Genomic DNA, 23,652 nt, shown 5'->3' on the forward strand with positions numbered 1-23,652 from the left:
TCCCTCGGCTTTTATTACCGCTAATCATTTATTTAAGCTCAGTTTTTAAAACCTTACGATGTAACTACAGCCCAGCCCATGCAGCAGTATATGAATGACTAACCTCGTATTGTGGATGGATTATCTCAGTTGTTCTCCTGGCTGAAGTTTGGTCCTTTTACAGCATCCTGCCATGCGATTACATTTGTTCCTGACCACCGAGAACACTCACATTAACTTTTATCGAGTGGAAAAAAAGTTAGCTTGTTTATATTATGCTAACATAGCTGTGTCGCTAGCGGTCACGTAGCACATCATTATATACCAGCTAGCCCAACTTCAGTAACCCTACAAACGTCACTGCTGTTTAGTTTTCTGTCTTCATTTATGCTGGAAGTGATAGCAGAGCTGTACGTTTTAATTTGTTTCCAAAACCCCGCAGTCAGGACATGCTATATTGTATTTAGATAGAAGCTAGCGAGCTAACTCCCTGCTAACTTCTAACTCCGTTAAATGTCATAAATTCCGTTTTCATGGATGCCTGGATGTTAAACTCAATTGTTACACCTGGTAGAGCAGAACGCTGATCATTTTATTAAAGATGAAAGACTTTAGACAGTTTTTCAACTCTCAGTAATCCCATAGTGATCGTTTGATATATGGACCTGCAGCGGAGTTTAGACCCAGACACGGCTAGTGACGTCAGACTGAACAACCGGATAAGCATAAGTATCCACAAAGAACAGGCTTAATTTTGACCGTAACATGTGAATATAATTGAAGCAAAAGTAGAAAATGAAATGAGTAAGAACACACATGCTTAAAATTGAAACAAATTCTGCCCAGCAACATGACATACCGGCGGCGGGAAGGGGGCGCTATCTTTCGCGCCACTGAGACAAAGGAGACAAAGATGGAGGTTACGTCGCCTAGTATGTTGTCAGACCTTACAGTAAGTATCATTTACCAGTTTATCTTAATGTACTGAAAATATGCCGGGTTTCTGGAAGAATGTGAATTTATATAAAATATAGGAGTTATGTAGGAGTTTAGAGTTTAAGTTAATTACTGCTTAACTATACCTAGCTAACCTTAATGTAACAGTCTTGCTAACATATCCTACTCTTAATTTTATTATTAGTTCTTGGATTTCGTGCCATACTCCATTAGAGTTAATGTGTTTTGGTAGTATTTTTATGTATTACTTTATTCATGTATTTATCTATTTACTTTATTTATGTATTAGAGTATTCAGAAATTGCTCTTAGAACCAGTGTGGTAGTTGGCTAGCGGCTCCGACAGGCATTATGTTGTCTATGAGCAACGCCAGAGTCAGCACCTAACCGTAGCAGTGTTGAGTAAAATGACAATATTGTCCTTAGCTCTGAATATAGCAAATGTAGTTATCACCGCGACCATTCGTTTACTAGCAGAGAATAGGAATAAAGACTGAGTAACTTTAACATGAAATATACCTCATATTGACAGAGATGATTATTTTTTCAAGCAGTTAAAGCAGTTTTTGCATCTAGTATGATTAACTAAAGTATGTGCACATTCTTTTTTAAGGCTTATTGCTGGAAACATGCTCTGATATAGTTTCTTTTTTATGCAGAACTTCTGAGGAAGTAATAGTCAGTGTTATTTAAAAAACCAAACAACAGCAACTTGACCATGCAAATTATCTTACTTATTTAGCCATGTGTTTCATTTTTTCAGCACACATATGACAACTTAGAATCTGTCAAAGTCCTTGTAACCACTTTTATAGATGAGAAAGAAATTTGTAAAAAAAAAAAATTCTTATTGTCAGCAGTGCCACAGACATCAGACATCACTATTAGTCAGGATCAGATTTATTCACCAAGTAGCAACTAGAAGATAAAATCAATTTATTTATTATTCAGAATTTCTTTTAGTCATTGCGTTATAATCACGTAGTTAAGAAACCGCCTTCTTCTGCTGCAGCTTTTTGAGTAAACTCGTGCTTTTATGCTCTGTGGAAATTTGCTGTCATGACTTTGAAGATTATTGCAGAGAGGTAAAGTGTCTGGTGTTGCCTTTACACAGTCTACCATTACCACAGAAGAACAAAGTCAACCCCTGAAGTCACTCAGGAAAGCCCCACAGATTCTTAAGGAGTATGAAACCTGTCGGTGCCATCGAGGAGGCTCCTTGTGAAGACTTGCATTGGGGATTTGGTGGAGAGGTGTGGTTAGTAAGTATAGCACTTTACTGTACTTTGTTAAAATTTTGCAATGAATGTTTTCCTTTAAAAATGTTGAAGTGCACAGAAGTAAAAAAGTTTACCTTTGTTTTCCAGTTACCCTCTTAGTGCAGAGAAGCTAACTGTAGCAAAAAGCATCCTCACCACTTTTCCACCCTTAAGTGGCAGGACAGGGGGAAGGATTTGTAAGTAAATTTAGCATTTTAATAATGTAAATTCCACTACATACTGTAAATTGCACTTGTTCCCACTTACTGTGTATCGTTTAACCTTTATCTAATTATTTATTAGAGCTTTTTTTCTCAGTTAAAATTGCTCAGCTGTTACCCATATACCTCTGTCCTTTCTTCCTCAGGAGCATTATTATGATCCAGTCTCTCATTGTGGATTCCTAGAGACTAAACTGCGCAACCTTAGACGGAATCTCGACCAGGGGCAGAGACATTATAAGAAGCGAAAAGTGACAGATGACTGTGGTGAAGACAAGAAGCTCAGGCGAGAGGATGGGAATACCAGCAGCACAGATGAGTGGGTCACCCAAGTTATTGCGGCCCTCAGCTGAGAACCTTCCAATTATCATGTCAGGCATGGAGGAAACATACACCAGTCTCAGAGCCTGGAATATTCTGAGAGTACCCACGGTTTTTGGACATGCCAAGTCTGGTAAGTTGCTTGGTTCTCTGGTAATGGTTTATGTACTCCTTCTCCACTCAGTTGTGTTTTGCATACAAAGTATGTAACAGGAGTCGATACATTGGAGGTATGTTTATGAGCTCCTAGTGAATATTTTGAAAGTTTTATAACTTCAGAGTTTGATCATTACTCCCTGCGCACTGATTACAATGAGCATCACTTTTCACATGGTCCAAAATCTTAGTCGTACCACCAAATGACTATCTAATAGTAGGGACATCAAATGACAATGCAGAAAGTGCTGCTCGTGGAAGTGAAAACCCTACAAAAAATCACCTAAATCTGTATGAAACTCTGCTTTCAGCAGCACTATTTTCAACAAAAAAGCTCTACAGGACAAACCGCAGACAGACAACATAAGAAATTGTCTGCTAGAAAGTTGAACATCAGCTAAAAAGTCCTAATTTTTTCTCAGGGTCTGATGGGACCCAAATCATAGCTAAAATTAAGGAATAATGGACTTGTATTCAAATACCACTCCAAGTAAATTGTTGTTTCACTGTGTAGGTAAGCTTGATGTGGAATGGGTAACAGAAATGTGATACTGTAAAGTTTGATTTTAGCCATACAGCTACCAAATGGACAGAATGTACTTTTGATTTAATGTATTTAATGCTTCATTTTAAACTTAAACACTTCTTTTATTTCCGTAGGCTGGACTTGGAGTTTGGCAATCTTACAGGAGGAAAGGTGGACCTCTTTTTGCGAAAATGGGAAGCCAGTATCATTCCGAAGCTCAAATCAGTAGCTGCCCTGGAAACAAGAAACCCCCCCCGCCATGTGTTAACACACCTACTCCCACCAGTTGGTGCCAGTCGTTGCAGCCTTTTTTGCACTGGTATGTATTCAGTAAAGTTCTCACGGTATTTACCTGAGGAAAGCATTTGTCTACACCTCACTGAATACTATCTTTATCTTCCCCATCTCCAAGCCTGGAACAAGTATTGCATCGCTTTGCAGTGATCCTGAAGCATCATCCACAACACACCAACCCCAGCTGATATGCATCGGTGATCTAAAGAGGGCAACCAGGCAGTACATCATTGTTGCTAAGAATGACAGAGTAACCATTTCTCTGAATGATGGCCTGACGTGTGCTGTGGATAAGCTTTTCAAACTGTACTGGGTATGTAACTTGTCCTATCCAGCACCACTTGGCTCCGTCTTCACCTTCTTTGAGTTTGTCTATGACCTGCCGCTGTCCACCCAAAGGAAAACCAAAGTACTGGAGCTGATTGCACAGATTAAAGGATGCAAGTAAAATGTTCACCTGTCCAAAATGTAGAGAGTCTCTGTTCACAGAGGTGAGAAACCTCATTTGGCATCTTTGTCAAATACACTGCTTATCAGGACTGACCATTTTTATGCCTATGCAGTGGAAAGGTCAGACAATATGAACTGATTGGCTGAAATTTTTGATTTTCGTATTTAAACCCAAGGTACAAAATTGTATAACCTGGATGCTATATTCGCCAAAATGTATGTTTTTCTGTTTGCATGCAACTGCACATTTGTTAAATGTTGACAATTTGTTGAAGATGACAATTGTTACCTTTAAAAATTTTAATTCATGTATTGTCTGGATTATATCAGAACATTATATATATATATATATTGAAAAAAATGAAAAATTGAAAAAAGGGCAATCATATATATGATTGCCCTTTTTTCAAATTCTTTTTGACATTTTAATGATCTAGAGAGATAGAAAGCTAGTCAGATATGAATTTTGTTTGATTTTGTAAAGTAAAAATTGTGATATAGCTTTGGCTAAAATTGAATTTAAAACATTTTAATTGAAAAGATTCTGACAGCTGTTGTTCATTCATTTTGTAATGATTTATAATATGCCAAATAAAAAATGGAATTCAATAAATGTATAATATATACCCATCTTTTTTCTCCTTTTTTAAAAAAAATTGAAATGTACACATTTTAACACATCTTTGTGTCAAAATAACACATCTTTGTGTTTACATTTTTTAACACAGAAGATGTGTTAAAGGAGCAGACACATTAATTGTGTTAAAACTGACACATCATGTGTTGTCCCTAATCTGATGCAGCACATGTGTTAAAATTTAACACATGATGTGTCAATTTTAACACATCCCTTCTAAGAGTGTGGGAGAACTCTCCCCAGCATTAACTGCCCTTTTACTGTGCCACCTAAACCCTGGTGAAGGCAAAACAGCTTGTTCTTTAGAGTCTACATGAAGATTACAGTATATATCTTCAGTGCAGATAGATATATAGGTACATAGGTGTACATGTCACCCAGAAACCCACAACAGATGCTTCCTCGACTCTCTGTCTGTGGGTTCATTGTTGGAGTTTGATGTTTGGTCTCAGCAGCAGCTGCTGGAAAGGACAGAAAATATTATTTTATCCTGAAAGTTCATAAAATCTATTCACCAAAGTTCATTATCCTAAAGATAAACTAAAATATGACCTATCCTCACGTTTTAAAGTTTCACTCATCTTACCAGTAACGTTGAGTCGACATCTTCCAACACTGAAGCCATAATCAGTGTTGACCTCACACAGGTACAGACCCGAGTCATCAGTCCTGAGTCTGGACAGTTGAAGTCTGATTCGTCCTTCTCTGAGGGCGTCTTTGTCACTCTGGACTCGTCCTGAAAACTTTGCATCCTGAGACTCTGACACCTCAACACCTTCATGGACATGATGCAGGACTGAGACTTTATCATTGATGAAGAGTTCACAGAGGATGTTGAGAGTTTTGGTGGATCTGTCAGGTTTGGTGGTGAACGTCCACTCCAGTGTGATGTTGTGGTTCTCCTCTGCCTGATAGCAGGTCTGTGTCACATTGACTACAAATGATCCTGTTGAGGAGACAGAGAGGGAAAGAGAGGAGCAGACACACTGAGAACTGGAACAAATCTGTTGTTGAGCTTTATTTGGAGTTCATAAAGTGAAGCTGTAAACGAACCAGAGACACATGAGGTGAGGATGATGAGCAGCAGGATCCTGCAGGTCATCTTCTCCCTGTGAGAGGAGACAGAGGTGATGAGTCATCAACACATGGGATCAAAGGTCAGTCAGTACAGCTAGAAGAAGGAAAATCTACAGTCTGACTTGATTCACTCATCACAACATCAGATCCTGTTTGTGATCCCCACCCACAACTACATGAACTAAAACCACTACAAGGGAAGCAACCAGAAGAAAAGCCTGCACTTTGATTTACTCTGAAAATATTTTAGATTTTTTAAATTTTCCGACAAATTGAAATGTTTTTAATTTGACACAAGGTGGCGCCATGTGTCAAATGACAAGGAAATTATGAATACTTAAACATTTTTTTACTGAACTTCTCCTACAAACAGGAACATTTGTTAATGTTCATGTAAAGAGCATCAATCCAGGGAAAAGTGAAGTCTGTAATTTGGTTCTTTTTTAAAATTTCACTCTCATATAATTTTCACGTCTCTGCAGCTGAGAAACTAAATACTTTTGAGTAAATGTAAATCTTCAGAAGAAGCAACATTTCAAATGAAGCAGCGTCTCTGACAGATCACTGACAGTAAAACAGAATGAACAGACTGAAAAAGTGCCATTAACTGCTGTCCTTACCAAAAAGGTGACCTCATGCCTGACATACATGCTGAAGATGTAACACAATTTTTACATTATTTATCACAAAGTCTAAATTTTTATATTCTAAAATTTACAATTGTCTCCCTGTCTGTTTGTTCGTAGTCCAGTGTCCACTGGTATCATTTTCAAATGTTGTGTGATGGCAGAAACCAAGAACAGCTCAGCTGATTTAATTTTGGTGAAAATCAGGTCAAGGTCACCTCAAATATGTAAATCAATAAAACTTTATATTACCCATAATTTTTCAAGAAACTTTAAAACTTTGTTTATGACTGACATTTTACTCTAAACTTTAAAACTTTGTTTATGACTGACATTTTACTCTAAACTTTAAAACTTTGTTTATGACTGACATTTTACTCTAAACTTTAAAACTTTGTTTTAAAGTTTAGAGTAAAATGTCAGTCATAAATATTTCACCTTCTGGGTATTTAAACTGAGCTATTTCTTATATTTTGTAAACTTTGTAACATATTGTGTTACTTAATTTAGTTCATTCTGTTACTGTTTGTATTTCATAACAGCTGTGTGAGGCAGGCACGAATGGACCCAAAATGCAGAATTCAAAGAGCCTAAAACTAAACCACAAAAGTAGCTTTTTTTTTTGCTACAATTAAAGATTACAAAATAAAACTGGGAAACACCAGAAACTAAACAGACTGGAAGAACACACAGAAGTGAGGGAGATGCAGACATTACAGTTTTTTCTGATTGCTTAAGCACATTTTTTGTAACTATTGGCTAATTTTGCAAAACTCTTCACACAAATAAGAAAACCTGTCACCCAATAATCAAAACATTGTAGTTCTCTTGCAAAAGCAAACACAGCTAGATTAACTCTTCACACCTTCGTAAAAATGGTGTTTCCGTATCAAACAGTACACACAAGCCATCATCTACTAAGCACACAATGCGCCAACTGCACACTGATGGTATGAATACAAAACACATCTGGCTTTTGCTTTCTCTGTGCACAAGGTAGGCTATGTCAGTTTGAGCTCATACTTCTGTCATAGATCCATAAGCATAGAGGGATCCAAACTTCAAGTACTGGTGTTTATTCAAACACATCAAAACAAACACAAGTGTTTATTTCCAAGTATAGGATTATTTGCAATCGCCATAATGACTATATGGGTTACTTGGTCTGCAGTGAACATGCTTCCTCTGCCCCAGCATCTGGTCATCTAGCAATTCTGTAAAGTAACAATTTCAGTATTTTTACATCAATGGTATTGGTGTGTTTCTCATTGGCATATGGCAGTGCTACAAATCTTTGTGCGAAGTGACTGTACTAACCGATTCTCATTTCAAAATGTCCTTATGGTACTTGCTACAGTGTAGCGGCTCGAGTTAGGCTGGACCCGTTGGCCAGCTACCCTCAGGGTCATTCCACGGTTGATTACATGGTCCACTATTGTAGCTCTGATGTCATCAGCAATTCTATTTCTTACTCTTCCTACCCTTCCTCTCCCCCCTCCTCATCTTCCTCTCCCCCCTCCTCGTCTTCCTCTTGCTCCTCCTTGTCCTTGTCATCCTCTTCATCCTACTTCTTCACCTCCACGTCCTCTTCCTCGGCTTCCTCTACTTCTCACTCTTTCTGCTCCCTCCATTGTACTCCGCACACACAGCTTACCTGTATTATAGTGCTTAGGCTGATTGCAAAGTGAACTAATTATCTAAAAAAGTTTTCACATGTGAAAGTGTGCCAGACAGTTGGCAAATTAGTGTTACAGTTTTTGCTCGTTGCTTGAACACTATAAACCCATGCTTAGACTAAAGTAACACAACTTGAAGCTTTTGTTACCATACCCCAAACACATGTACCCATACCTTAAACAAAAGTGCTGCTTTGCACTCTGGTTGCAATTATGCAACACACTTACTCCTTTATGCAACACACATGGTCCTGCATACTACACTCTATTTCATACATAAGACACTTCGTTCAAAAATGAAATTTCAGGGTGCCATTTGGAAAACACATGTATCCAAAATACAAAACACATCGGGTAATTGCAACCACTCAAATATACACCTGAAGGCACTTACTTGCAAAACTGAACACCAATTAGCCAGCCACAAAAAGCCCTCAGTTTAGCCAATTCAAGAACTTTGCAAGCATGGATGGAGGGAGAGCAAGAGGAAGAGGAGGAGGAGGTCAAAGAGGCCATGCACGGACCCATATTTCTGATGATATAAGAGCAACTTTGGTGGACCATGTCATCAACCACGGCCTGACTATGAGGGAAGCTGGGCAGAGAGTCCACCCACATCTAAGCCGCTTCACAGTGGCATCTGTAATAAGAAAATTCCGACTAGAAAACAGGTCTGTCTTCATCTCACTGCCTTCTACTCTACTCAGATGGTTTTCATAGTACTGTTCTACAGTTACCATATCAAGTGTACAGGGTATTGCAGGGTGCTAATGCTCCTTTTGCAGCCAAAGTGGTAGTTTCTGTGAAACATACCATGATTACTCATATTGAAGTACAGTGTTGTACAGTGGATGATACAGTATATACAGTGAAGTACTGTAAGAAAAATAAGGAAACCGATGACAATATGTGGTTGTATTTCTCCAGAATGACTCGAAGACCTTCTGGGGGAGGACGCCAACGCCTGTTCACACAACGGCAGGAACTTGCTGTTGTGGACCTAGTGAGGGCAGACAATGCCATCCGTCTCCACCAGCTACGACGGAAAATACTTGCAGACAGGCGAGTGTTCAGCAACATAGACCATGTGAGCATCACCACCATCAGACGCATCTTGGGTAAACACAGCATCACCATGAAGCAGCTCTACAGAGTCCCATTCGAGAGGAACAGTGACAGGGTCAAAGGACTTCGAGCTGAATATGTACGGGTACGTGTAACTGTCCCTTACATTTACAATAGAGTATTGGTGAAGTCCAGTAGCAGCTGAATATGTACCATATCAGTACCACATGGATCCATTCTGAGAGCTACACAGGTACCTGTGTGATGGGGTGAGGGTGCTGTATGTGTAGCACTGTAGTACAGTGATATGTTCCCCTTTTTTCCAGAGAATCTTGGCCATGGATGGAGCTGCACAGCCTCATGAATACATTTTCATTGATGAAGCTGGATTCGACCTGAGCAAAACAAGACGACGGGGTCGTAATGTAATTGGCCAAAGGGCAATTGTGCACGTCCCAGGGCAGCGCGGGGGAAACATCACATTATGTGCCGCCATATGCCTTCGAAGGCTTCTGCACCATCATGCAATACTAGGTCCATACAATAGCCAACACATACTCACATTTCTAGATGCTCTCCATGATATAGTTGTACAGAACAGACCAGATCAGCCCAGGTTTGTGGTGATATGGGATAATGTCAGTTTCCATCGGGCTGCTCTGGTCCAGGCCTGGTTCTCCAACCAAAGTCAACTTGAAGTGGTATGCTTGCCCCCTTACTCACCATTTTTAAACCCTATAGAGGAATTTTTTTCGGCTTGGAGATGGCGTGTATATGACCGCCAACTACATGCCTGCATGCCTCTTCTGCAGGCAATGGAACAGGCCTGCGGCGACATTCAGGTGACAGCAATCCATGGATGGTTTTGACATGGAAGAGGATATTTTCCCCGGTGCCCAGCGGGAGAGGACATTGCTTGCGATGTTGATGAGGTCCTGTGGCCAGACCCCAACAGACGGCGGGATCCATGAGCCCACGTATGCACAATTGTCATGATTTTTTGTTTACAGTATAGTGTTTTTTCTATTACTGTATTATGGGGGTTTTTTTGTTTTGGTTTTTTTTGCTTTATCTGAATTCATGGTACTGCAATGTACAATATTGAGTAGGTCTATTTGCTTTTTTGGTTGTTTGCAAATGTGTCTCCTGAAAATATGCCTTCTGAATGAACAATGGAAATCAAAGACTGCAGTGCTTTATATAAAGTAGACTAGTGTGTTCCTCCTGCTCTGTAAGTGTTTGCATATGATGCAAGTATGTGTCATTTTGTCAACAGAGTTACATTTTGACAAAGGAATGTTAGGTTTTGATAGCAGAGTTTAGGTTTTGAGAGTAGAGTTTCAATTTGGTGCAGATGTGAATGGTATATTTCCCAGTGTTGTGTCATGTTTACTTGTGTTTAGGGTTTTGGCACAATGAGCAAAGTTTTGCAAAATGTGTTCAGGCAACGGGCAAAAACTGTAATGATAGCCATACATGTGTATACTTTTGCTAGGAGTGTGTTGGAAATTTGGTAATTGAGTGTTGTGCAGTGAATTGTGCCTACAGTTTTGCAAAGTGTGTGTTACAAAATTGCAAACTGAGTGCAAAGCAGTTTTTGTGCTTTTAGTTTTGCAAACTCAGTGAGTGGTTTTGCTATAAGTCTGAATAGAGATTGTGCTACAGGAATCACAGTTAGGGTTTAAGCATTCAGAAAAAACTGTAAATACACCCAAGAGCAAACGAGGGAACAGACCTCAGGTGGGAACGCAGCAGAGCAGGATCTAATTAATGAGACGACCAAACAAAACACAACATGCTGCACACGAGACAAGTGACTATCAAAGTAAAACAGGAAGTACACAAAACGCACACAGAGACGCAGATTGACTAAATACAGAGAACAGAGGGAATGAGAGAAACACAGACCTGAAAAGGAAATAGGCGAAAAAACAACATGACCGAAGATACGGACTAATTAACACGGAGACAAGACTGAGGTCAAAGACAGGTCCTACCACAGGAAACTAGAAACAAGAGGACAGGCAAAGAGAAGAGAAAACTTGAGGCTAGATAAAACAAAAGGGACATCAGGAGACAAACAGATCAAAACTATAATAAAATTCCTCAGGCATTAATAAAGTATTGTGATTATAAAAACAGCAGTAATATGGATGAACCTGCTTTTATCAAAGATGTTTTTAACAAACGTGACATAAAAATAAAGAAGACATAAATCAAGGGCGTAGATTTGGCATGGAAGGAAGGGACATGTCCCCACCAATATTCAGCGATTATTGAATTGTCCCCACCAATAATTTGATCTCTTCGAGTAAAGAAAAACAAACCCGACAGAAAGAGAAAAAAAAAACATGTCAGCGTCTCATTCAACCAGCGGTGCAGAAAGAGTTAAATTAGTTCTCTACTGGAGTCCTACTCATGTGACAAATATGGCCAATGTGATTGGCTGTGCCTTTCAGGGAGCTCTGTTTAGTTTTAGCAGCGGCAAGCCTGCGCTGCGAGGAGGAGAGGAGGACGGCAGCAAAGAGGAAGAATCTGGATATAACAAAGTGTTTTTCAAAGAAACCTGTTAGTCACTTAAAGCCAAGTTCACTCATAAAATGTGTCCGTCATAATAACGTTACAGGCTATGCTAGGCTTTGGCCCACATCAGTCTAAAATTGTATGTAACCATGAATAACGTGTTTTGGAAACTAACTGCACAACAGGCAGCACTATTAGTTCTCTCAGTCTCAGAGCAGCATTTCTAATCTTGATTGAAACTGTCAGAGAAAACGGCAGCCTCGAGCAAGCCAGGATATTAGTTTACAGAGGCTGTTACTGACATATTCATAGGGTTAATTTTTGAGACAAAATATCATGAGGTAGTCATGATTGCGCAAATATTCCACCTTGTAGTGCAGTTTGCACAAATTGTTGTAAAAATGCAGTCAAGATCTGCACAAACTGACAGAAACACTGAAGCAGCTTCACATTTTATTCTTATTGTCATGTACGTCCTATTTGTCAGGTGACAGAAGAACCAACACAAAGCTCAGAGAGTAATGGTGACACAAGATCACAGGTGAAGTTGGATGATGACTTGGTGGTTCATGACTGTAGTTGAAGCACATGTGTGACTGCATGTATGTGGAATGGCTCACTGTTATTCATCAGGTGACAGAGGCAGCTCTGCCATGTTGTAGCTCGGACAGAGGTGAAGAGGCGAGGTCACGGGTGACTGACTGATGATTTGGTGCTATAGATTAACTAGTATTTATTATCATCATCCCAGTATCCTCGGCTGAGGCTAAAAGAAGCTTCAGTGCTCTCACAAGACTAAAAACATGGCTAAGGTTAACAATGACTCAAATGAGATTAAACAATGCTGCTCTATGCCATGTCCACCAGGAGAGACTGGACAGTATAGATGTAAAACCAAATGTAAAATGTAAGATGTAAAACAAACATGCCAGCAGTTTATCTCAGTTAACGAGAGGAGAATCAGAATCAGAATCAGAATGGGGTTTATTGCCAGATGTTGAGGTTTACAACATTAGGAAATTGCTGCGGTGCTTCAGTGCAAACAATAAGAATTAAAGTGCTATGTAGAAAGAAAGATATGTGCATGAGATATACATGAGATATATACATGAGAATAAGAATTAAAAGTGCTAAGTAGATAGATATATACATGATATATACATGAGTGCAGGTGGTGATCAGTGCCAAACATGAAATGATGCAGTGACACAGCGTAGGGTCATGTGTTAGTGGTGGGGACAGTCATACGGTTATTGTTCATGTGTCCAACAGCAGAGGGGAAGAAACTGTTCTTATGGCGAGAGGTTCTGGTGCGAATGGACCGGAGCCTCCTGCCTGAGGGGAGCAGGTCAAACAGACTGTGTCCAGGGTGAGATGGGTCAGCTGAGATCCGAGCTGCACGCCGCCGTGTCCTGGAGGTGTACAGGTCCTGCAGAGATGGGAGTCTGCAGCCAATCACCTTCTCAGCAGAGCGCACAACACGCTGCAGTCTCTGTTTGTCCCTGATAGTGGCTCCAGCGTACCACACGGTGATGGAGGAGGTGAGGATGGACTCGATGATTGCAGTGTAGAATTGCATCATCGTCCGTGTTGGCAGGTTGAATTTCTTCAGCTGCCTCAGGAAGTACATCCTCTGCTGGGCTTTCTTGATGACGGAGGTAATGTTGGGCTCCCACTTCAGGTCCTGGGTGATGTTGGTACCCAGGAAGCGGAATGAGTCCACAGAGGTGATGGGGGTGTCAGTCAGGATGATGGGGGGGAGTGGGGCTGTGTGCTTCCTGAAGTCCACAATAATCTCCACTGTCTTCTGGGCATTCAGCACCAGGTTGTTGTGGCTGCACCAGGTCACCAGACGTTCAACCTCCCTCCTGTAGGCAGACTCATCCCCGTCCGAGATGAGCCCAATAACGGTGGTGTCATCTGCGAACTTGATTAGCTTGACAGACTGGTGGGTGGAGGTGCAGCAGTTGGTGTACAGGGAGAAGAGCAGAGGAGAAAGAACACAGCCCTGAGGCTGTGTTCTTTCTCCTCTGCATGTGTGTGGCCCCTTCACATAGTGGACATTGAGTTGTTGTGTGGGGCATGTAGTCCATGTCTGTTGCTGTAACAGTAGTTCATGTTTAGAATAAAACATCCCAGCTCACTAACTTGATCGGGGCAATAGTGCCTAAAATGTTGCATAATTTTGCCGAGAGATCTTTTACTTTGTGGTCATCTTAGATGGACAAAAACCACCAGGTCATTCAGTGTTCCCTTAGTGCAAATGCATATAAGAGATGTTGGTGCACTATAACTGAACTAATGTTGTTAAGTCCTTAAAGTCATATTCTTTTATTATCATGACTGTATTTGAAGCTATTTTTATGTTTGTATGATACCTGATTTATATGGAATATGGCTGAAGTAAACTAAAGCCTAAAATACTTAGTCAGTCATTTGTTTAATGGTAATTTAACAAATTTAACAAAACTATGTCTTTTAAGTTTAAATGGTTTAAAAGCATGTATAATAGCATATGCAGGGAAGTATATTTCTCCTTTTTTATCAAGAAACAAAGACAAAAAGGAAAAAAAAAAAACAGGGCAGGGTTCGGTGGTTGAATCATTCGTCCCCACCAATGCCAAAACCAAATCTACGCCCTCGACATAAATAAAGCAGCAGGAAGTAGAAATAGAGTCAAATATATGACAAAGCACATACATGCTGCTGTTGTCTCCTCTTCTTTAGTTGGTGGTTTGTTTTCTTCAGCCAGCTGTTTCATCAGGTCTCTCTCTCTCTCCTTTGACGTGACATCAGCATTTTTGTTTTGTTTTAATAATAAAATAGTTTGGAAGAGTTGATCATTCACGATCAGCTCAGCAGACAAAACCAGTTCAAAGCTGCTTATACAAAGAGAGAAGGATGATTATTGCTTCAGTCCTGTTGCATCACAGCAGATTTTGAAACCTCCTGTAGAACAGTATTTGTTTTAATAACAGATCGTTTTTGTTAAAGAATGAAAAGTCAGTAAAGTTTAATCTGTAAATCATTTTAAAGGAACAAATTATAACTTTGTCAAAGTCATCACAAAGTGAAATGCAAAGTGTTGCAGAGGTGTAAAACATGCCGTCACTGTTTTTGTTCTGTGGTTTGCACTGAAACAGCTTCTGCCATGTTGTTCTGGCTGTAAATGTCTCTGTAATGGGAGTGTTTCTGTGTGAGAGACTCTAACAGGATATTACTGAACTGTGAAAGTCTTCTGGAGCAGTTTGGGCTAAATGGTCTCTGCATCAGCCAGACTGTGAACTCCACATTTATACTTCACGATATTAACTGTACAGTTTTGAGATTACATAACAGCTCAGCTGTTAAACACATCTTGAAAGAGGAAGAAATGCATGAAACGTTAAACCCACTGACAGGTCTGCGTCGTATCTGACGTTTGTGTCCACACTATGAGGAAAGCAGCCCCACCAAACATCATCCTAACGAGAATGAACCAACAACAGTAAGTATTTCATCTTTATCTCTGTGTCCTTCCTGATGCTCTGTGTTTGTAAGCAAACTCAAACTGTCTCTGGCACATTTACTCAGACTGAGTTCAAAAAGAAGAAGAGTTTAAGTTTTACTGTCAGGAGAAACTTTGTGTCAGTGTCTCTGTTGGTAATTATGACAATCTGAGAAAACTGCTTCATCTAAAAAGTTCAAGTGGGGAAAAATCTGACTTTTTCAATCAAAACTTTTTTTTCTTTTTGAATTAAAATATTATCATAGGACAGGACTCAGGGGGGAGTTCAGAGAGTGATCTCAACCGCTTTCACAGCCGGTCTCAAACTTCGTGTGTGTACAACTGTTTCTTATTTCAATTGTTTGTATAGACAGCTATATATATTCTAAATATCATGTTACTTTGGACCTCTGACCTCTTCTTCAAGGTCAAATTTTCATAATGTCGCTTTTATCTTTGAAACTATATTGAAAATTGTGCTGCTTTAATTTCATGATCTTTTCCTTGATTATTTTCTGAACATTCACATGAAACAAATCTTGTTTTTCCCTCTAGAGAATAAAAAACCTCTGTAACTACAAAACTGTTTCAAAAATTCGTTTAAATCTAATTTAACAGATTTTCCTTCTTCTAGCTGTATTGACTGACCTTTGACCTCATGTGTTGATGACTCTTCACCTCTGTCTCCTCTCACAGGGAGAAGATGATCTGCAGGATCCTGCTGCTCATCATCCTCACCTCATGTGTCTCTGGTTAGTTTACAGCTTCACTTTATGAACTCCAAATAAAGCTCAACAACAGATTTGTTCCAGTTCTCAGTGTGTCTGCTCCTCTCTTTCCCTCTCTGTCTCCTCAACAGGATCATTTGTAGTCAATGTGACACAGACCTGCTATCAGGCAGAGGAGAACCACAACATCACACTGGAGTGGACGTTCACCACCAAACCTGACAGATCCACCCAAACTCTCAACGTCCTCTGTGAACTCTTCATTAGTGATAAATCGTCAGTCCTGTATCAGGTTCATGAAGGTGTTGAGGTGTCAGAGTCTCAGGATGCAAAGTTTTCAGGACGATTCCAGAGTGACAAAGACGCCCTCAGAGAAGGACGAATCAGACTTCAGCTGTCCAGACTCAGGACTGATGACTCGGGTCTGTACCTGTGTGAGGTCAACACTGATTATGGCTTCAGTGTTGGAAGATGTCGACTCAACGTCACTGGTGAGATGATTAAGTAGAAAAATAATAGTAATGTTTTGTACATCTGTATCACTGCTGTAGTGACTGAGCTGTTGAACAACAGATTGTATGAAGCTTTAACTGTATGATTCATTTATAACTGTAATATTTAATATTATTAAAGTCCAGATGGCTGACATTTCCATTCTGGTCTTTAACAGCTGCTGATCAGGTCCAACCTCAGAGATCAACTTTGAGTGGAGAAGTAAAGAGTTGCGGAAAAACCATGCTGAGCACTATACAGGGTCTAACAGCACTAACAGCTCCTCTGTCTGCCATGCTGGCTGCTTTCATTTGGTTTATTGTAGGAAGGAAATAAAAGAGCAAAATCAAAAAACAACAAGTTACCCTCAACCTAAAGACTACACGACTCTCTTCCTTTGACTAATGGCGGAAAAAAAGTTGTAGAATAAAATGTTAAATTTCCTGGTGCTGAATTTAAGTTAATGCAGCTGAAATAATCTGCAATCTTATAAATAACATTTCTATTGTAATAATTGTTCATAAAAAAGTTTCTTAAATCACTTTGGATAATTTCCACATAGTGATAGAATGTTTCCCCACACAGGGTGGTGTAGTGTTTGGGTCAGCTGGACCTGTAGGACACACATGTTTGTCATACTTTGCGAACACATCACATCACAGGACTTTCTTCCACATGACTTCCTCAGACGTGATCTCAAACCATTTTTACATCTCTGCTCCTCGGCTCACTTCCTCCATTCAGGCTGTTTGTCTTTTCATTTCCTCACAAAGACACAGATAAATATAAAGAAGCATGTGAATCATTCAGAGTTACTCTTGTAGACTCACAGAATACAAACTCAGAGCTGGAAATGATCAGAATATTTTTACTTCATGTTCAGATGTTGAAAAGCTCAGCTCAGCAACTTGAACTCATGAAAAAATTTAAAACATGTCAGTATAAATTTGAAGTGATATAAATGTGATCTGAGGTTTTCAACAGTTACCTACAAACACCTACATTATACATCAGTAACAGAGAAAAAGAGCAGCATGTTGTGAGCAGTGATGCCTCAAAGGAACAAGGAAAAAATGTTTTCATGTCTATTGAAGTTCCAATAAATACTGCAATTTTCTCCATTTGGTGAAGCTGTTGCTGCTGTGGTCATCCTCTCCCATAATACATATGAAACTGTGGATGTTTTATCTTTATTCAGGAACATCCCCCAGCCTCCATTTTTTATTTCGTTGACCTCAGAATCTCCACCGATGATTTGTGTCCTGCAGGCAGCAGGTCTCAGAGTTGTGTCATCATGTAGTTCAAAGTTCAGCCTGGATTTAAAACAAAAATAAAAGTGAAGCATCAGGAACAAACGTGAGATTCATCCAGTTCAAGAACTCTGCTGTAGAAATCTACACTTTGGATCAGACTGTAGCTGAGAGGAGCTTCAATAACACCAATACTGGACATCTTTATTTGCTGATAGTTGTTCATGATCAGAAATGTGTGAGTGTAAGTTCTCTAACAAAGGTTTCAGTATTATCACAATTATTTATTGTGGCAATAAGCAGATTAAACATGTGACCCTGGTGTCTCCAGACAGCTGAGTCAACAACAACAGCTGGTTAAAAACATTATGACAGGTAACGTTAGTTATTGTTGCGAAACATGGCAGCACTTCTTTATCAGTTTTGAAAATCACTTCCAGTTCATTTCTTTGTAAGAGAACTGAAGCTTTTATTTGTATTTTATATTTTTACTGACTCATCTATGTCCTAGTCTACTCATCTGAGATGTAAAACAGTGGCATGAATGTTTCTGTTGTATTTTAGCATCTTATATGAGCTCTGTCGTCACATCTGTTTTCCACCGGTTATCTGACCTCAGAACAGATTTAAATAAGTTAAATACAGGAAATAAATAGAACAGGTACAAACAGTGTATATATCACAGTAATATGCTGACTTATGAGTGTTATAGAGGAGGAGCATCACAGCAGCAACAGCTTCACCAAATGTACAAAGTAACATTCAAAGAATCTCACAGAAATGCTGCAGTTTGAACATCAACACTCAGCTACAGTTAGAGCTTATATGAGCCTGTCTGTCCAGATGGTGGCGCTGTAAGCTCACTTTTCCTGCTCTGTTACAGACATGATCTTATATTCTGATCAGAAACAAAAGAACAGAAAAGATGAGCAGCTTTGATTCATGAACAGTAAAAGGAGGAAACACAAGAGTCGATTCATCTGGAATCAAACATTTTCAAACAAGTCTGGAAAAATGACAAGAAATGTTTCTTTGTTTGTGAATACATTTCTGTATTTACTCCGTGAAAATCTCTCCTCTGTCTGTGAGCTCTGCAGGGAACACTGTGAGTCAGTAACACAACTAACAACACAAATACAACCAGAAGACAATGTTCTATTTTTCTGGAGATCCCAGAAAAGTTGGAAGATGGACCAAGCACAGGGCCTTACTTAAAATGGAGAGCAGCTCAGAGTCAAATAGATATTGCTGTAGTTCCCTTCTGTTCTTGTGTGTTTACACTGCTTTGTTCCCTATTCTCACTTTGAGCAATAGTGAACATCTCACAGATGTTTCTGTTTAGTTCAGGATTATCTGTAAGCTGGAGATATATATTGGACTGTCAACCTTCTGTACAATGTATTTCTGTCTCTACTCGTCAACCTCACAGTTTCTGTATTTTATTTCTTTTCTTTTTTTGAGCAGTATAGAATCAGGATACAGTACTTACCTCTGAACCACTGTGCCACTTAACACCGGGTCCATAGATGGTCATGATCTGGCACCATTTCAAGCCATTTATCAGAATGAATCGCCTCTTCCAACTTCACCTCTTTAGCTATTAAAAGCTTCCACTGGAAAAAGATCAAACACCTGCTGATCAAACTGATCCTCTGAGTCACATCAAACCTGCTGTAGAGCAGAGAACAAGAAAACAGACATCATGCAAAGGTAACCACCATGTCGACTTAAATCTTTATTAAAGTGCAGCCTGAAACTGTTCCTGTGTGATAGAGAGATTCAGGAGTCCTCGCAGTATTCACTCTGAAGTCATGTTGAGCTGCATTTAACAAATCTACTGTGTTCAACACGTTTTTGCTTCATTAAATGCAGAAGCCCAAGCACAGAAAACCAGAAGTAGTCTTTGAGAGATCCCCGTGTTTTCAGTTTTGATTTGTTTTTTTGGAAGACATTTCCAAAAATGAGTGAAGAGAGGTGAAGGAAGTCTGTGTTCATAACTGTGCTTGGAATTTTTTTCAAGTGTTTATGTTGTTTGAAAATACTAAAATCTCCATTTGTCACTACAGGCCTGTATACAGTCAGTGTTGGTAAATTTGATGAGCTGGATATTTAAATAGTTCAGAAAGAGATGCAGCCCTGTGGATTTGGGAGGAACTGTGACTTTAGTGAAGTCAAAAGTCCAACGACACAATAATATTCCCCCAAATAATTGTTCACAAGAATACCCAATGATATGTTTTGGTAGTTCCAGATGTTTATAGAAGTCACTTTTTTCATGGTGAGCATCAGTTTACCTAATAATGAGTCCATGATCACTGGTGAAGGCAATGACTCCTGATTTAAGGAAAGAAACGTGAGAAATAACTGAAAATGATTCTGACTCCAGATATCCTGACAGCTGCACCTGATCACACCTGTTTGCTTTAACATCACTGATCAAGTTCAATGATCAGGACATCAGATAATGTTCCTGAGCTCACTGAGCAGTCCATCACTGAGTGTGATTAAAACTGAATGACTGATGGAGACTCTGAATCTGGTACAAACTAAACTACAGCTCATCAATATCGGATTTTTGCAAATTTCCTTTTTCAAGTCATAATCAATAAAAACAATCTGATTTATACATGAAATCTATTTTTTGTTTCTCAGGTGATCAGAAACAGTTTAGCTGCTGTGGCTGCAAACATTTGTCTGTGCAGAAAACACAAACACGACAATAACAAAAGAGAAGTTATAGAAGATATTTTGGGATGTTGGGGTTACAGGTCTGAATAAAGTCTTCTGTCAGAAAGATGGCAGCAGTCCAGGAACGGTACATGAACTTATTGCTTTACAATATACGTGTGACTATGATTATGGTCATAGATAACTAGAAACACAATCATAATAACAGTATTTACTTGACACAAATAATATCTCAAAATATCCACAAGGGGTCACTGTCAACCAACAATTTACTTCATAGCGCATCACAAAGTTTGCTAATAGTAAAAACAATAGAAACGTCGTTTAACTTAAGTCCTAATATAGATGGATGTAATTAGTGCTAAATAATCTTACCAACATAGCATCAAAGTACTGAGACATAAAATCAACTCAGTCCTATGAAACTGTTCCTTTGGGGAAATCCACTAGGACTGGCCGCTGATGCAAAATGATTCTTTTCCCTAGACATCCTGAGGCCAAGTCAGAGCAGGGAAATCTGAACAAAGTGAAAGTGGGAACACTGGACTTTGTTGTGCTGGTTACCTGATCACTCACAACATTTAAACTTGAAACCACAGAGTGGTGTTTCCATCAGCTGCAGGACAGAGTCATGGACAACAAGGATGCAGCGAATGTTTGAAAAGAATAAACATTTACCAGCTGAAACAAGAGGAGATGGCAGGAATAAGAATTTTATATTTTACTGTATCATTGTGTCCACTTCCGCTCTTTATTTGTGCACAACTTATTTGACACTTTTGTCTGTTTAAAGCATTTAAAAGCAGCGAGGCTCTCAGGCTGTTATGGTCTGTTACACTGCAGCTATAAAACTGTCATACTGTGGATGGTAGCAGGTTAGGAGCCAAATGCAAAGCTGCAGAGTTCACAAAGAAAGCACGAGCCATTGATATGAATCTAAATCAGAGTGCAAATTATAAAAATTAACACAAATCCAGGAAGTCAAGGAAGCCAAGCATACAGGCAGGTAAACAGTATAACACAACAAAGAACACATAAAAGAGCACACTGAGCTAACAAAGCGAGGATGTAAAACAACACCACAACCAGTAAACCAAGAACTAACTGAGAACATCTTTACAAAGACCCACAACAACAGATGACCTAAAATACAAAACTCCAGAATCACATTTACAGAGGACGCAAAAAAAACTATAAAAAATAACAAATAACAAAAAGTATTTAAAAGTAAAAATTAAAATGCCAGGATACACTTAATAAACCTTTTGTTTCAATCATCAGTTGAAGCTGGTAGTTCATGTAGTTTTGTGTAGTCAGTGTAATAATCATCATTTAATGATCAACACCCACACAGCAACAGGCTAACAGTCCAGTTTAACATTTATAAACCTGCTGCTTTTGGTCACACTGACAGTTTGATCTATATGTCAGACTGTTTTTACTGATTATGAAAGATGAACAATAAAGTTAAAGACCCAAAACAACACTGATGAGCTGCAGGCTGTCTTACAGACCATCCACCTCACTTCACCCATATTTAGACACTAAACCTTGACTTGGACCATCCTGTCTCACCACGTGTTCCTGGGATCTGTACTATGAAGATACCCAGGACATCTTTCTGTTTTGTGTCTTTACTTCTCCAGCACTGACGACAACATTTGTTCTAATTTTGTCCCGATTGCCACCAAAATCAAATCAGCTGCAACTGTGTTTTTATGCACCATCACGCAAACTTTAAAAACGACATCTTTCAAAAATGTGGAACTAGAGGATGCAGCATGTAAAGCACAAAAGTGACTGCACTGAAGATTTTCCACACTCAGTTTTACTTTTAAATTCAGCAGACAGCGAAAGCGCTCCCTCAGCAGGGTCATAGCGAAACAACACCTGGGAAGGTGAGTGTTGGGTGTGTCTTATATAACCTAACAGCACTCTACTCTCCAGCTCAGTGAGTGAAATCTGTCCGTGGATGTTGGTGTGTGCAGAATGTGAGTGGAAAGAAGAGCAGACAGCAACAGTAAGTATTTGTATCTGTAACTCTGTTTTTATGTCAAACGTCTCTGAAAGTGTTTAAAGTGAAATCTCTGCTCTCATTATCATTAAAAATAATGTTATTATTTTACCAGCTGATGTTACAGTGAAATACAGACGCTGTCTCTGTCTGATGTCATTTCTGATTTTTTTTTCCTGCCTCGAGGGATTTAAGAGGAAACCCTCTAAAATCAGGTTTGTCTGTATTCTCAAATTCCATTTGTTTTCTCAAGTTCCCAGAGTCCAGATGAACATCTCACACCCCATGTCAGCTCTTTATGCATTTTTTCCTGATTTGTTTTCTTTTTAAGGACTTTTACTTCTTTTGTCCTCCATGTATCCAGTTTCTTCTTTTAAGGACACACTACACACCAACTTTCTAGCCAATAGCTCTTTGGGAAACCTTCTTGCTGGCGCCTCATGTCTGTCAGACTATTTAAGCTTTTGGCAAATGAAACTACAGAAATAAGACGGGTTGACAAGGTTCTAAAAACAAAGTACCTAAAGATAGATTTTAAAACTGGTTCCTTGACAAGTTTCAGTCAGGTGCGTTTGTTTGAATTATTGAAAAAATTCTGCTTCCGTCGAAGATAAATTTAAAGAAGTAAGAGCTGGCTCAAGACTTTTGCACACTACTGTAGCTACCAACAAACATGTGTTGGATAATATTTGATATATTCTAAAACACAGAGCACAATTGTTTTTATACTTTCTTTTAAAGAGCTGTTTGATCAGCTTAAAGCTGAGAGCACATCCAAAACCTGATTTTTTTTGTCTGTCTACTGATGGTGAAGATGCCAGTGAGATTATAGAGAGATAACTCAGTTATAGCAAAAAACAAAAAACGATTGTGATCCCCAAATGTGGGGGCTTATCTCCCCACCACCACACTCCCTGCCATTGGCTGATGCCCTCTGACGTCAGTGCGTAGGTGGTTCTCGGTGTGCGAGGCTGGGTGCTCAGGTATGTACTGGCACACTCCCAGTGGCTGCTCGGTGGGGCCTGGCACCCATGGCATGGCCAGGCCCCTTGCAGAGAGTGGAGGGTCCCCGGCTCTCAGGTCTCTGAATCCGGGGACTCAGTCTGTTCTGGCCAGCTGCTGGTGGAGCCTGTGGGCATGTCTCCCCAGCCCCCTGTGGATTCTGCACCATGGCTGCTGGGTGGCCCCCCACTCCCCACGCTGTCAGGGGCTCTCCTCAGCTCTTTT

General features: G+C 39.6%; 2 protein-coding genes and 2 long non-coding RNA genes across 6 annotated transcripts; 3 read left to right on the plus strand and 1 right to left on the minus strand.

Annotated features, from left to right (window-relative positions):
* Positions 1-824: 824 nt before the first annotated feature.
* Positions 825-4,526, plus strand: LOC113018239 (uncharacterized). The gene is made up of 6 exons (XR_003271734.2): positions 825-931; positions 2,050-2,197; positions 2,303-2,391; positions 2,562-2,869; positions 3,553-3,737; positions 3,831-4,526. It is a non-coding gene; the product is annotated as an uncharacterized LOC113018239 (long non-coding RNA).
* A 64-nt stretch (positions 4,527-4,590) lies between these two features.
* Positions 4,591-14,678, minus strand: LOC145425505 (programmed cell death 1 ligand 1-like). 3 transcript variants are annotated; one of them, XM_080298612.1, is made up of 4 exons: positions 14,467-14,678; positions 5,853-5,908; positions 5,386-5,745; positions 4,591-5,260 (listed from the first exon to the last, which is right to left on the minus strand). In XM_080298612.1, coding segments are annotated over exons 1-4 (570 nt in total). In that variant the 5' UTR covers positions 14,469-14,678; the 3' UTR covers positions 4,591-5,108. The 3 variants fall into 3 exon arrangements, with proteins under 3 accessions (XP_080154738.1, XP_080154737.1, XP_080154736.1); XM_080298611.1 differs by lacking the exon at positions 14,467-14,678 and adding an exon at positions 6,497-6,649 and having other exon boundaries at positions 4,591-5,257; XM_080298610.1 differs by lacking the exon at positions 14,467-14,678 and adding an exon at positions 6,497-6,649.
* LOC113017488 (uncharacterized) lies at positions 9,062-9,941 on the plus strand. Its single transcript, XR_013906241.1, has 2 exons — positions 9,062-9,388; positions 9,570-9,941. It is a non-coding gene; the product is annotated as an uncharacterized LOC113017488 (long non-coding RNA).
* A 328-nt stretch (positions 14,679-15,006) lies between the features above and the next one.
* LOC145425506 (uncharacterized) lies at positions 15,007-17,594 on the plus strand. Its single transcript, XM_080298613.1, has 4 exons — positions 15,007-15,253; positions 15,950-16,005; positions 16,113-16,472; positions 16,652-17,594. The coding sequence occupies exons 1-4, from the start codon at positions 15,201-15,203 to the stop codon at positions 16,807-16,809; spliced, it is 627 nt and encodes a 208-aa protein (XP_080154739.1). The 5' UTR covers positions 15,007-15,200; the 3' UTR covers positions 16,810-17,594.
* Positions 17,595-23,652: the final 6,058 nt, after the last annotated feature.

Source organism: Astatotilapia calliptera, chromosome 3 (genome assembly GCF_964374335.1).
Source record: "Astatotilapia calliptera chromosome 3, fAstCal68.1, whole genome shotgun sequence".
NCBI classification, from domain to species: domain Eukaryota; kingdom Metazoa; phylum Chordata; class Actinopteri; order Cichliformes; family Cichlidae; genus Astatotilapia; species Astatotilapia calliptera.

Bases quoted from the DNA above. Each gene is read 5' to 3' on its own strand.
- LOC145425506 (XM_080298613.1), top strand. From the start codon at position 15,201: ATGAGGAAAGCAGCCCCACCAAACATCATCCTAACGAGAATGAACCAA. The intron at 16,006-16,112 runs GTTAGTTTACAG...TCTCCTCAACAG, and splicing joins CCTCACCTCATGTGTCTCTG to GATCATTTGTAGTCAATGTG. The intron at 16,473-16,651 runs GTGAGATGATTA...GGTCTTTAACAG, and splicing joins ATGTCGACTCAACGTCACTG to CTGCTGATCAGGTCCAACCT.
- LOC145425505 (XM_080298610.1), bottom strand. From the start codon at position 6,522: ATGTCAGGCATGAGGTCACCTTTTTG. The intron at 5,909-6,496 runs GTAAGGACAGCA...CTCCTCTCACAG, and splicing joins GGCATGAGGTCACCTTTTTG to GGAGAAGATGACCTGCAGGA. The intron at 5,746-5,852 runs GTTCGTTTACAG...TCTCCTCAACAG, and splicing joins CCTCACCTCATGTGTCTCTG to GATCATTTGTAGTCAATGTG.